Source organism: Microtus oregoni, unplaced genomic scaffold (genome assembly GCF_018167655.1).
Source record: "Microtus oregoni isolate MIOR12 unplaced genomic scaffold, Mior012 000002F_ref0000024, whole genome shotgun sequence".
Classification (NCBI taxonomy): Eukaryota; Metazoa; Chordata; class Mammalia; order Rodentia; family Cricetidae; genus Microtus; species Microtus oregoni.
The window spans coordinates 476,147-489,845 of NW_024543061.1; the positions used below are offsets into that span (position 1 = coordinate 476,147).

General features: G+C 41.7%; 1 protein-coding gene across 4 annotated transcripts in view; it reads right to left on the reverse strand.

Moving 5' to 3' along the window:
* Atad2b (ATPase family AAA domain containing 2B) overlaps positions 1-10,399 on the reverse strand; it is a 151,030-nt gene extending 140,631 nt beyond the window's left edge. For all 4 annotated transcript variants that reach the window (XM_041642944.1, XM_041642936.1, XM_041642947.1 and 1 more), the window contains exon 1: positions 9,794-10,399. In XM_041642944.1, coding sequence (XP_041498878.1) covers positions 9,794-10,000 — 207 coding nt within the window. In that variant the 5' untranslated portion in view covers positions 10,001-10,399. The remainder of the gene's footprint in view (positions 1-9,793) is intronic.
* Between the last annotated feature and the right edge of the window lie 3,300 nt (positions 10,400-13,699).

Sequence of the window (13,699 nt, forward strand, 5' to 3'; positions counted from 1 at the left end):
TGGTAAATAATGTTAAAATAACTAAATATCCACAGAAATGTGGGGATACAGCAACATTTATACACTACTCTTATACACAGAGACAAAAACAGAAAATCTGGAGTAACCATTTTTAAGTACATGCATATTCTACTCATTCCTGGGCTCTATCTCAAAGCTATTCCCACACCAAATTTACAAGAGGTGTTATATAAAGGTATTAATTGCAGCAATATTGAAAGAGTCTATGTATTCACCATTTAGAGTAGATTGTTAAACGCAATGGATACACTCTACAAAGTAACAGACAGCCATTAGACAGCGACTATATGTATCCACAACCACTCAGAGCCTGAAAATAAAGGGTTAAAAACTAAAAAAGAGCTCTAAAACCAAATATTACTCGTATAAACTCAAGTACATGCACATAAACCATGTCCAACTGAGCGTTGATGGCACTGATCCTTCTGGCACAAGCACAGGCAAGTAAGCACTGTCCTGAGCTAACAAGGGCATGTGGTCACCCTACCTAGTAAGTACTGTTTTCTGTAACCTAGAGAGACTAGTCTTTATTAAAAAGATAAATACCTCAGTATTTTGTTTTTAACTGTGCTAATACCTTTCTAGCAGATCACCAATGAAATATTAACTACAAAAATATGTTAACTCCCAACAATGAAAAGAAAAGATAATGAAATATATGTATGAAAATACTGTAATGAGTGGCTTGGAATGTAGCTCAGAATGCTTGTCTAGCATGCATGAGCACTGGGTTTGATGCCCAGCACTATATGAAACTAGAAGTAGTGGTCCACACTATAACCTCAGCAGCACTCCAAGTGAGGGTTATTGCCATTTACTTATCATTTCATTAGCAAAGCCCTAATGAAACCTACTATTTTGCACGTTAAACTAAAAAAATAAAACAAAAATATAAGCCAGGCATGGTGGTGCATACCATTTATTCTCCCAGCACTCAGAAAGCAGACACAAGTGGATCTCTTCTGATCCAGCCTGGTTCATATCGTAAGATCCAGGCCAGCCAGGGCTCTATAGTGCAATTCTCTAAAATAACAACACTAACAACAATAATAATATATTCTTTAAAAACCTCCTTATATAAGTTCTTAGGAATTATGATCATTCATCAAGGTGGACACTTATAAACTAGTTATACTAAATAGTAAAACTTTGTAAAAATGACTTTACAATTTGTTGCATTTCCAACCTCAACATTTTACTGAAATTTTCTTCTAAAAGTAAGGTTTAGATGTTAAAATATTAAAAATCTAGCTGGAACCAAGTATGGTAGCCTAAATCTACAATCCTAGCACTTAAGAGAAGAAGCAGGTGCATTGTCCACTTCAAGTTCAAGTCCAGCTTTTGAGACTTAACATAGCAAGGTATTGTCTCAAAATGAAATAGATAAGTATATCGAAAGAGAAAACATTGCAAAGTTGTCAAACAGGAATTAGTTCTAGACTTCTGTTTTACATTTGTTTGTGTGTGTGTGCACATGTACTGAGGTCAAAGGACCACTGTGAGAGTTGGTTCATGCATATGTTTCATTATCTTTTCTTCTCAGGAACCAAAGGGGTCAGACTTTACTGGCTAGTGCTTTTACTGTGTGACCATCTCACCAGTCCATCTGCTGTTTCTGGACTGTATTTTTTCTGTATCACTTTGAAGGCCAAGTATTTAATAAGTGATTTACTACTTTTAAAGGCAAAGAATTGGCTAACACTAGAGGTTTTGCAATAAATAAAAATATTACCACAAGAATTTTAATTTACCTCTATTTCTCGGAAATTGCATTGCTACAAAAAATAAAACATGGGGCTGGAGAGATGGCTCAGAGGTTAAGAGTACTGGCTGCTCTTCCAGAGGTCCTGAGTTCAATTCCCAGCAACCAAATGGTGGCTCGCAACCATCTGTACTGAGATCTGGCGCCCTGCTCTGGAGTGCAGGCATACATTGAGGCAGAATGTTGTATACATAATAAATAAATAAATAAATATTTTAAAAAAAATAAAACATGATGGCTGACAAGTTTTTAAAGTAACTCAAAAATTCGAAGTTCAAAAGTACCAGACCACTCCATTCATTCTCTCTCAAATACTCTAAACTCACTAACCATAATATGCAAAGAAGCTGGGTAGCACATTAAAGTAATTCTCTCTAAGCACAGGCTTCTGTCAAATCTCTACAACAGTATTATTTCCTCATCTAAATCTAAATTTGACACAAAATGAAGTGTCAAAGACCTTAAAGACCTAAAAGGAGACCAGAATGGATATAAAACTCTGACACAATGATTAGGCAAATATAATTTTCAGATGCTTTTGGCTCCATCCAAAACTCACACAGGGACTGCGTGTAAAACTGATAAGTTCTAAAAGGCTGACAAATTACCCCAATACATGTAGACAAGAAGACACCAGACTTAAAAGGTTTAATTGTATTTTCATAGTGTGTATTTTTCTCTTTCCCACTAGGCTTTAAAAATTAAGAGGCCCAGACTTTGTGATATATCTATTTCATCCCAAGCACTGTGCTGGAGGCTGGGGACTCCAAAAGTCAAATGACATTCAAGTATGATACTGTATAACTCCAGGAAGGGCAACTCACGCAGACTATGCTGTGAATCAGATCTCAACTTGCAGAACATGTAAGGCAAGTTGATGTATGCTTACCATCCCAGCTTCAATGGGAAGCTGAGATAGAAATTACAAAAACAGCCTAAGCAACACAGAAAACCCTATCTTCTTTGAAGCTACATCTCAATAACAAAGAACATGAAATTCCACTAAAAGATTCAGTAGATAGAATTCAGAACTGTAATTTAAGTTTTAGCTACACCTTTGATTTCATCAGAATCAATTCATTTTGTTTTCTCATATGCCTACCACATATACATGTATAGTCTTTAATGTTTGAGCTAAATTTCATATGCCCTCTATTCTTAAAGCCTTGGCATCAGAGTTTCATAAAATGGGCCAACTCCTCAATATGCTACTCATCCATCCATCAGCAGATATTCATTGAGCATCTTGTTTATGTTAGATGTTGGAGTAGGTTCTAAAGAGGAATTAATGGAATTAAAGAAGAAATAAGAAGCCGGGCGGTGGTGGCGCACGCCTTTAATCCCAGCACTCAGGAGGCAGAGGCAGGCAGATCTCTGTGAGTTCGAGACCAGCCTGGTCTACAAGAGCTAGTTCCAGGACAGGCTCCAAAACCACAGAGAAACCCTGTCTCGAAAAAAAAAAAAAAAATAAGAAGAAATAAGATACAGTGTCTGCCCTCATGATGCTTACAGACAATTCACTCACAAATAGTCTAAGGGTACCAGGTACACTGTCTACAGCCACAACTATTCAGAGGGCTGAAGCAGGAGTTCAAGACCAACCAAATTAACATACCAAGCTCTCTTCTCAAGTGGGAGACAACCTAAAGAAAAAAACATTTTGCTTTTCACTTTGTTTTTTGTTTTGTTTTTCAGAACAGGGTTTCTCTGTGCAGCCCTGGCTGTCCTGAACTTACTCTGTAGAGCAGGCTGGCCTCGAACTCACAGAGATCTATACCCCAAGTGCTGGAACTAAAGGCATGCACCACCACTGCTAGGGAAAAAAGAAAGAAAAGGAAAGAAAAGAAGAAAAAGGCTTTTCTTTCCTTTCCTTTTTTTTTTTTTTTTTTTTTTTTTTTTGGTTTTTCGAGACAGGGTTTCTCTGTGGTTTTGGAGCCTGTCCTGGAATTAGCTCTTGTAGACCAGGCTGGTCTCGAACTCACAGAGATCTGCCTGCGTTTGCCTCCCAAGTGCTGGGATTAAAGACATGTGCCACCACCGCCCGGCGAAAAAGGCTTTTCTATTGCTGGTTTTTTTTTTTTTGCTTTGGGGGGAGGTCTTCTCAAACTCACACGATCCTCCCTCAGCCTTCTCAGTGCTAGGACTAAAGGCATGAGCCACCATGCCCAGTTACTTAGAGAGCAACTTTAAGCAAAATCTTATCTTGTCTCCAGATAAATTAAAACAATATGAAAAATATCAACATATTCATAACTCAAAAGCACCAGAGGTTTATGATCTGACAGCAGCACACACTCAAGAGTATTTAAACACTAATACAAATTACAACCTGTCATTATACATAACATCCTTCAAAAAGCATCTAGACTGGAAGGTACTTAAGAAGAGTTAAGTATGTGCTAAGCATGTGTAAAATCCTGGGTTCAATTCTCACCACCCCAAAGAAAACGAAATCTGATATTTTGTTCTTGGTTTTTGTTCTGTTTTGGAGACAGGGTATCATCCAGGCTGGCCTCAAATTCTTAAGGATCTTGTAGATTCTGCCACCTGAGTGCTGGCAGCAGGAATGTGCCCACCATGCCCAGGCTCCCCACCCCAACCTTGGTTTTCTAAGACAGGTTCTCATTGTGTAGCAGCCCCAAAAGCTTATGAACTCACTCTGCACCGTAGGCTGGCCTCATACTCTTGCCAGTCCTTCTGCCTCAGTCTCTCAAGTGCCCAAATTTATAGCCATATATTACCACTGCCAATTCTAGCTTACACCTCAAGTTAACACATACCACATACAGTCCCCATACCAACTTTGTACTCCCATATAACATTTTATCCAAAAATCATTAAAGCTTTCCTCCCAGGTAAGGCATTTTGCACAAAATTCACCCCAAGAGGGAAAACATAAAATTGTAAAATATTCCTATTGCAAACCAAACACCTAGTATCAATAGGTAAACTCAAATTGACTGTGCACATAAATGAAACTTTACTGTGGCCGGGCGTTGGTGGCGCACGCCTTTAATCCCAGCACTCGGGAGGCAGAGGCAGGTGGATCTCTGTGAGTTCGAGACCAGCCTGGTCTACAGAGCTAGTTCCAGGACAGGCTCCAAAGCCACAGAGAAACCCTGTCTCGAAAAACCAAAAAAAAAAAAAAAAAAAGAAACTTTACTGTGTATTTCCTAAACAAAATGTCCAACAACTCAGAGTCATTTAGCACTTTAAAGTGGCCCCTTAAACAGTATAACTTTCCATTCCAATGCAGACAACAGTTGGGCTTCAATAGTCCTCATAACAAGTGATAAAATCCTACCACCAACCCATCTGGTTGCCAGAAATTATGGATATTATTTATCTATAATGAAGTTTTTAAGAACATCCAGTAAAGGCCCTTAGGACGTACCAAAAGATGTGGTAGAATACAAAAAACAAAACCCTCAGTTGACATTCTTCAGAAGATACAAAAATGATAATATTGAAAATTTGCTAAATCATACAACTCATTAGAAAAATACAAATTAGTCCCGGTCATGGTAAGACCACAGAGGCAGGAGGATCTCATAAGCTTGAGGCCAGACTGGTTACAGAACCAAAAGAGCTGTTACACAGAGAAACCCTGTCTCAAAAAACCAAAAAAAAAAAAAAAAAAAAAAAAGGAAGGAAGGAAAAAACAAATCTGCTGCGAGGTGGTGGTGCAAGTATTTAATCCCAGCCCTTGAGGCAGAGGTGGAAGGATCTCTGAGTTCAAGGTCAGTCTGGTCTCCCTGACAGCCAAGGCTACACAAAGAAACTGTCTCAAGGGGAAGAAAAGCAAAATACAAATAAAAAAAAATCTAAGGAAAGGTTCAGTAGGTTTAAAACACCTGCTACCAAATTTAACAATCTGCGTTTGATCCCTGAGACTCATAGGGCAGAGGTTAGAAAACCAATTCCCCAAAATTATCCTCTGGCCTCCAGATATGTACCATAATATATATACTTCTACAATCAATATATAAGTGTAATTTTAATTTAATAAGATATCATCCCACACAGAATAGCATTACAAAAAAATTACTAGGTTTTTTTGGGGGTGTTTATCTTTTTGAGACAGGAACTTACTACGTAGTTCTACCTGCCCTGAAGCAGTTTACCAGTAGAACAGGTGAACCAGTCTGGCCTTGAATTCAGAGATACCCAGCCACTCGCCACCGCCTCTGGAGCTTAAGGCGGTGTTCCACTAGACCCCAGCTAAAAAAATTATTCTTAAGCCATCTACCAAATAGCAGGGTATGGTAGAGCACACCTTCGATCCCAGCACTCAGGAGGCAGAGGCAGCTGGATATATCTGAGTTTGAAGTCAGCCTGGTCTACATAGCAAGTTCCAGGTAAACCAGGTTACACAGAGAAACCCTGTCTCGAAAAATAAAAAAAAAAAAAAAAAAAAAACACAATCCTATAAGTAATGGTGAGGATGAGGATGTGAGCAAGGCAATGGAAGCCCACCTAACCGATGGGAAAGTAAGATGGCATAACAATCCTGGAGAACAATGGAGGATCCTCAAAATAATAGAAATGGAACCACCACATCTTTCAGCAATCTCAATTTTGGATATTTACCCAAAGAAACTAAAATCAAGCTCTCAAAGACGTGTGCCAGGTGTGGTAACCCAGGCCTTTAATCCCAGCACTCAGGAAACAGAGGCAGGCAGATCTCTGAGTTTGAAGTTAGCCTGGTCTACAGAGCTAGTTCCAGGACAGTCAGAGCTGTAACACAGAGAAACCCTGTCTCCAAAAAGAAAGAAAGAGAAAGAAAAAAAGAAAGAGAGAGAAAAAAACAGAAAACATAAAAATGGACATATTAAAGAGAGCAGAAAAACTACAGAAGTAATTGCTGTTCTGGTGGTTTTCATGGTGGTGGGCGTTTTACAGGCTTATTCTTATCCCCAAACTCCTCAGGCTCTGGACTGATGGCACATGAATGCAATCCCAGCACTTGGGAAGCAGAGGCAGTAGAAGTAAATCACAAGGTCCATGACAGATTGGTTTACCTAGCAATTCTAGGACAGCCAAAAACATACAGCAAAACCCTGCCTAAAACAAAGCAAACAAAAAAATTAACTTAAAAAAATAAATGTAAGGGACTGGAGAGATGGTTCAGTGGTTAAGAGCACTGATTGCTCTTCCAGAGGACCTGGGTTCAATTCCCACATAACAGTTCACAACTGTCTATAATTCCAGTTCCAGGGAATCTGACACCTTCACACCAATGCACATAAAATGTTTTTAAAAATCATTAAAAGTAGAAAAGTTTTTTTTTATCATTCCAATAAAGCAGAACGCTTCCTAGTTGACCTGCTTCATTACACAGATACCATTTTAGACTAAGACAAAACTCTAGAAACAACGCTTGGTGCTATGATTTCCTAAATCAAATAAACAAATAAGAAAGTGAATGAAGGGCCGGGCGGTGGTGGCGCACGCCTTTAATCCCAGCACTCGGGAGGCAGAGGCAGGCGGATCTCTGTGAGTTCGAGACCAGCCTGGTCTACAAGAGCTAGTTCCAGGATAGGCTCCAAAACCACAGAGAAACCCTGTCTCGAAAAACCAAAAAAAAAAAAGAAAGTGAATGAAAATAATTTAAAATCATGAGAAGGGGAGAAAGATTAACATAAAATGTGAAAAACAGCACAAAAGTAGAAAAAAAAGAACTCCTTGATCTCTATGGTTCAAAGAGGAATACATTTCTTAATATAAAAAGGAGGGTCTTCTAAAGCAACAAAGTAGTTGCCTTTAATTGGAAGGCAGAAACAGGTGGATCTCTGTGAGTTTGAGGCCAGCCTGGTCTACAGAGCTACTCCCAGAACAGGCTCCAAAGCTACAAAGAAACCTGTCTCAAAACACCCCCTCCCCAAAAAAGAATAAAGTAGTAAGCAATTCCCATCAAATTAGGCTTTGCAGACAGGAAGAAATAACTATTAAAGACCCCACCAATACAGAGGGTATGCTTAAGTGTACTAGAAAAGGTGAACTAGGAGAGCTACATTCCTATAACAAAACAAATTAAAGAGCTAACCACATTCAAATCAATTTACTTCAGAAATACCTAAGAAAGAAATATACAACATATTTCATATATATAACATTTCATAAACTTAATAAATTCAGACCTGTATCTTTTCCTCTTCTATAGGTCCAATAGCTCACAGTATGAGAATAGCTCTAAAAATTTCTCAGAGAAAGCAATTAGATTCGTCATCTGCTACAGCTATAAGAGTAAAAGGCAAATATTTCAAAGTAAATCTTAAGAGACAACTGTTTATAGTCTTTTAAAACACTTTTAAAAAGAGTTCTCAAAATAATGTTTCATTAGTATCCTTCTAGAAAAACAATCTCTTTCATTCTAGCCATTTAAAAGCTACCAAGTGTTCATTTCTACATTAGACTATTGATTCTTTGCCTTTTAACATCTTCGTAACAGCTGCCTGACAAATTACCTCACCTTACTCCTCAGCGGGTAAGGACAGCATAAGATCTCTGAATTCAAACATGGGAGCACAGACTGATGAGAGGGAGATGAGCTAATTGCATCAGATGAGTTTGACACTCCTCTAATAGACTAGGCATTCAGAACATGATACAATTACATGCTTACACTCTAAATATTTTATTTGCACTTAAGTGTAGAGGACACACTCTTCCTTAAAATTATTTAAGATTGTGACAGCGTCAGTAAGTTAAGAAATGTGTATACGTTAGGATAGTTTCTACAGGAAAAAAAAAATCTTTAAAACACTTAGCTCAACCAAAGAGATCTATACACTCCTAAAAGTCTACTAAATTAAGACAGCTCAAAAATACTTTTCAGATTTTTCACAGAAAAAGATTTCCAAAGACACAATGAATATATTTCGTAGCATGGTAAAATATTTCTGTTGTTTATACTAAATTTCATTCTGAGTGGTGTCAAAACAGTATAAAACAGAGAAAACTTACATAAACAATCAAAACTTTGTAAACCCTACAGAACCTTACATAGGCTAAGTAAGAAAAAAGAGTGTGAATTTAAAGGGATATTTTAAATAACACGGTTCGGCCAAAAGTCTCTCGGAAGTTAATCGCTTTCTAGGCATTATCCTTTTGGCTCACTGAATTCAGACCCAATCTCGTAGGAACGCACACGTCTCGCTAACTTTAAGTGACACCTGTGCCAGCTTCGTGTTCTGCACTGTGGGTGAGGGAAGTTCAGGGTCTCAGATCTCGTCTTTTCACAGAACTAAGTCATCCCCTGCTTCTTCGAGTGCCACTTCTTCAACTGTATGGACAACAGTGCTAGGTTGGCTTTTGTAACCCATTTCCTCAACAGAAACGTAGAAAGCATGTCACTACGGAATGATGGTGCCCACTGCTTTCTTTCTACACACTCCTGTTGTGACTTAAAAGTACTCTGCTCTCTAGCAGGACCTCGGTTCACCCGACAGCTTACAGCGCCGCGTCTTATCTGCCTTGCCTAGGGAGGCGTTAAGCGTCGGTTTTGTTTTTAAAGTTGGTGTCGGAGCAGCTACAAACTTTTTTCAGCATCCCTGCATGCCTGCCAACTGGAGCTCTGTTCACTTCCTTACCAACTTGAACCACCCCCAAACTAAGTAAGCTCAGTTAGACAGCGGCAAGAGCTGACACACTTTCAAGAAGGGTTTGACACCGCGGAAAACTTTCACTTCTCTCTTCTCCCCTTCCAAGCCAGGGACAGCAGCAGCCCTGGGTTCTCGCTTCCTCTAGTATTCCCCTCCGAAGCCACGCAAAGGACACGGAAGGCAGACCGTTCTAATGTCCCCGAACAGGACCCCAAGAGCCCTCTCCCGCGGATTCGAGTGCTGTTCTTTAACACAAAAGAACCGGGCCGGCACAGTAGAGGTGCTGGAGTCACGGCCCTTCGGCGGCTGCCACCCTCCACCGCACCCACAGACGGTCTCTGGCCAGACAAAGCCCGGGCGGCCGGGCAGGCGCTCTCAAGTCTCGGTCGCGGGCCGCCGCTCTTACCCGGGCCTCGTCCAGGGCGCCGCCGCTTCCCCCGGCCTTGGCTGCCGGGCAGCTGGCCGCGCGCGTCTTGGAGGAGCGGGTCCGAGAGGAGATGAAATGGCTGCTGCCGCCGGTCGCGCCCGGCTCCGCTCCGGCCCCAGGCCCAGGCCCGGGCCCAGGAGACTTGGACCCGAGAAGGCGCAGAGAGCTCTTCCGGGTGTTCACCATGGTCCAGCCAGAGGACCGGGTCCACGCCGCGCCCGCCGCTCCCGGGAGAGGCGAGGAAGGCCGGCGCGCCGGCAGGTAGTCAGGGCCAGCGGAGCCTCGCCGGGCCGGCTCGCGTCGCCTCTCTGGGACACAGGCCACGACAAGCAAGAGCGGGGCAGGAGCCAGCGGCAGCGCGAGGAGGCAGGGAGCGGGAGGCGGAAGCGAGGCTGCAGGCCGGCCGCACAGACCCAGCTCCTGCTCAGCCGTCCTCAGCGGGAGCCGAGCGGAGCCGCCATGTCTGCCCCTTTCTCTCTCGTTCTCTCTCTCTCTCCCTCTCTCTCCCTCGCTTGCTCGCTCGCTCTCTCTCTCTCTCGAGCTCCGTGCGTCAGGGCTCTGGCGCCGCAGGGCCGACAAGGCCGCTTCCGGCCTCGGCCGCTGCGGGGCGCTGCAAGAACGCGCAGCCCTTCCCTCTCCGCAGCCTCCGTAGGCTCCGCCCATCCGTGACGTCAGCGCCCGGCGGGGGAGCGACGGAGGCGCTCTGGGCTGTAAACTCGGAGGGGCTAGGTTTCACTGGCCTGTCTAGACTGGGGGATGGGCAGCGCTGACGAGGGCGCGGGACCGGTTCCCGTGTGGAATGTAGCCCGGACCCTTCAACGCCCAGCCAGGACCGAAGCCCCTAGACACCCGCGACCCCTGCGGTGGCCTGGTTGACGCAAGGAACGGCCTGCGAGGCGCGGGAAGGAAGGAGACTGGAGAAGAGAGGGCGCGGTATGGGGAGGGGGGGGGGAGTTCCAATTGCCTAGCTACCTAAGGCAAGACCTTTAATGAACTTGGGCTGCACTTAGCATGACTGTGCAAACGAGAATGGAAGAGGAAGGACACCTCCTCGGTAGTCCACGCAAGGTAAACTGAGAAAGGAAAAAGAAAAAACAACCTAGGAGCCTTGCGTCTTTTTTCACCCACCGTGCAGACCAGGCTGGCCTTGAACTCTTAAAGACCCAGGGATTAAAGGGGTTAAAGGCAAGGTGAGGAGCACCTCATCTTTAAGCATAGAGAAGCAGTGTTGTTTCCTATGACCTTAGCCAGATCTACCTGAGTGATTTTAGCAGCCTCCTACTGTGCACCCATAAGCAAAATTAAAACAAAACATTTCCAAAGGAAGGGGAAAAATAAAGCACACAAAATATGAAAAGATCTGCTATTATGGATGGAATAATAAATGCTCATTTCAAAACATCATAATTTATCAGAGATAGCCTACTCTATTTGGGCAGCAATTTCCCTTGTTATTACATTAAAAAAATTGAAGAATGAAGAAATTTATGTGTTTTTTTAAAAAAAAAAAAACAAGTAGCTTCATAGCAACAACATTTTATCCATGTAAGTCCCCAGCAAGAAAAATTAAATAATGAGCTTCAATCGGCCTCACAATGTCTGTGTACAGAATAGTTTGAATTCCAGAAAAACAAAAACACTTGAGAGGCAAAGATGACATCAACTTGAGTTCAAAGCCTGGTCTACAGAGTGAGTTCCAGGACAGCCAAAGCTACGTAGTTCTGGACCTCAGGAAAGCTCACTGACAAAAGGACCAGAACGCATTGACCTGCAATGCAAATGTGGTGGGAGGCGTCCAGAGGTGCACCTTGAGCTACAAAATGAGGGAAAGACATGGACAAAGAAAAGCTTGGAGAACATAGGACACAGTTGTCTGTACTAGAGAAAAAAATAACAAGTCAGTAAAACACTTTTTAAACTTTATTTAAAACTATATACAAATAAGGCTTGGGCATATAATGTAGTGGCAGAACACTTGATTTCAGTATATATTACACACACACACACACACACACACACACAGGTCAAACTAGCACAATAAAAAAAATTACAATTAGAAGAGTTGACAAGATACTAAGTTTGGTTACTTTGGGAACAACCAAAAGCTAAGCCCTAGGGGGCTGGAGAAATGGCCCAGCAGTTAAGAGCACTGGCTGTTCTTCCAGAAGACCCAGGTTCAAATCCCAGCACCCACATGGCAACTCACAACTGTCTGTAACTCCAGTTCCAGGGGATCTGATACCTTCACACCAATGCACATAAAATAAATTATATATATATATATATATATATATATATATATATATATATGTATGTATATGTTAAGCCCTAGAAGGCACAAAGACAAACTTCTAAAGATCGCTTTTATTTTCAATGTATTTGTCCAATCCCAGTGAACTCAGAACCTGTCTATTTTGAGAGACGAAAAAGAACTGGGTATTGTGGCACAGGTCTGTAATCCCAGCACTTCAGGAAGCTGAGCCAAGACAATTTCAATTTTAAGGCTAGCTTGGACTATAGCAAGGTGAAGGTCAAGCCTGGGCTACCTATTTAAAAAAAAAACAACAACAAGTATTCTAGGTAAGTGTTCCACCACAAACCTTCACTACTAGCCATGTGTTTTATTGTCCAGACAGGATCTTGCTAAATTGCCCAGGCTAGCCTATGTACAAATTTGTAATCTTACTATTTCAGTCTCCTTGGCAACTGGGATTACAGGCATGTGCTGCCATGGTAGCTATGAAAAAATACTCTTTTAATAAATGATGTTAGGGGACTGGGGAGATGGCTCAGAGATTAAGAGCATTGCCTGCTCTTCCAAAGGTCCTGAGTTCAATTCCCAGCAACCACATGGTGGCTCACAACCATCTGTAATGGGGTCTGATGCCTTCTTCTGGCCTGCAGGCATACACACAGGCAGAATATTGTATACATAATAAATAAAATATTAAGAAAAAAAATAAAAAAAATAAAAAAATAAATGATGTTAGGACAATTGGATATACTTTTATGAATAAAAAACCCTACTATTGTCTCATGTGTAAAGATTAACTTTAAATTCATTAGAGACATACATAAAGCTCTTAATTTTATTTTTTTATTATTTATTTATTGGTTTTCCAAGACAGGGTTTCTCTTTGTAGCTTTGGAGCCTGTCCTGGAACTCACGCTGTAGACCAGGCTGGCCTCGATCTCACAGAGATCCGCCTGCCTCTGCCTTCTGAGTGCTGGGATTAAAGGCGTGCACCACCACCACCTGGTGAGCTGTTAATTTTTTTTAACTCAAAAATTGTATAAACAGACAGGTGGCTGTGTGATGGTGGCGCACGCCTTTAATCCCAGCACTCGGGGAGGCAGAGGCAGGCGGATCTCTGTGAGTTCGAGGCCAGCCTGGTCTAGAAGAGCTAGTTCCAGAATAGGAACCAAAAAGCTACAGAGAAACCCTATCTTGAAAAATCAAAAAAAAATTGTATAAACATAGGATAAGAAGACATTTCTTAGCTGGGTGGTTGTGACGCATGCCTTTAATCCCAGCACTCCAAAGGCAGAAGCAGGTGCATCTCTGTGAGTACAAGGCCAGTCTGGTCTAGACCACTAGTTCCAGGACAGGCTCTAAAGCTATACAGAGAAACCCTGTCTTGAAAAATAAAAAAATACAAAACAACACCAACAAAAAAGGCATTTCTTATAAAGGACACAAAAAATATAAACTAAAAAAGAAAATATGAGAAATTATCTAAATAAGAAAAAAATCATTTGCTCACTGAAAGATACCTTTTTTTAAAAGATAGAAAATGAGCCCCAAGACCTTAAAAATGTTTGGCAGTGTCCAGGTCTCAGCAAGCAGAGGCAGGTGAACCTCAGTGAGTTTCCCATCACTCTAGT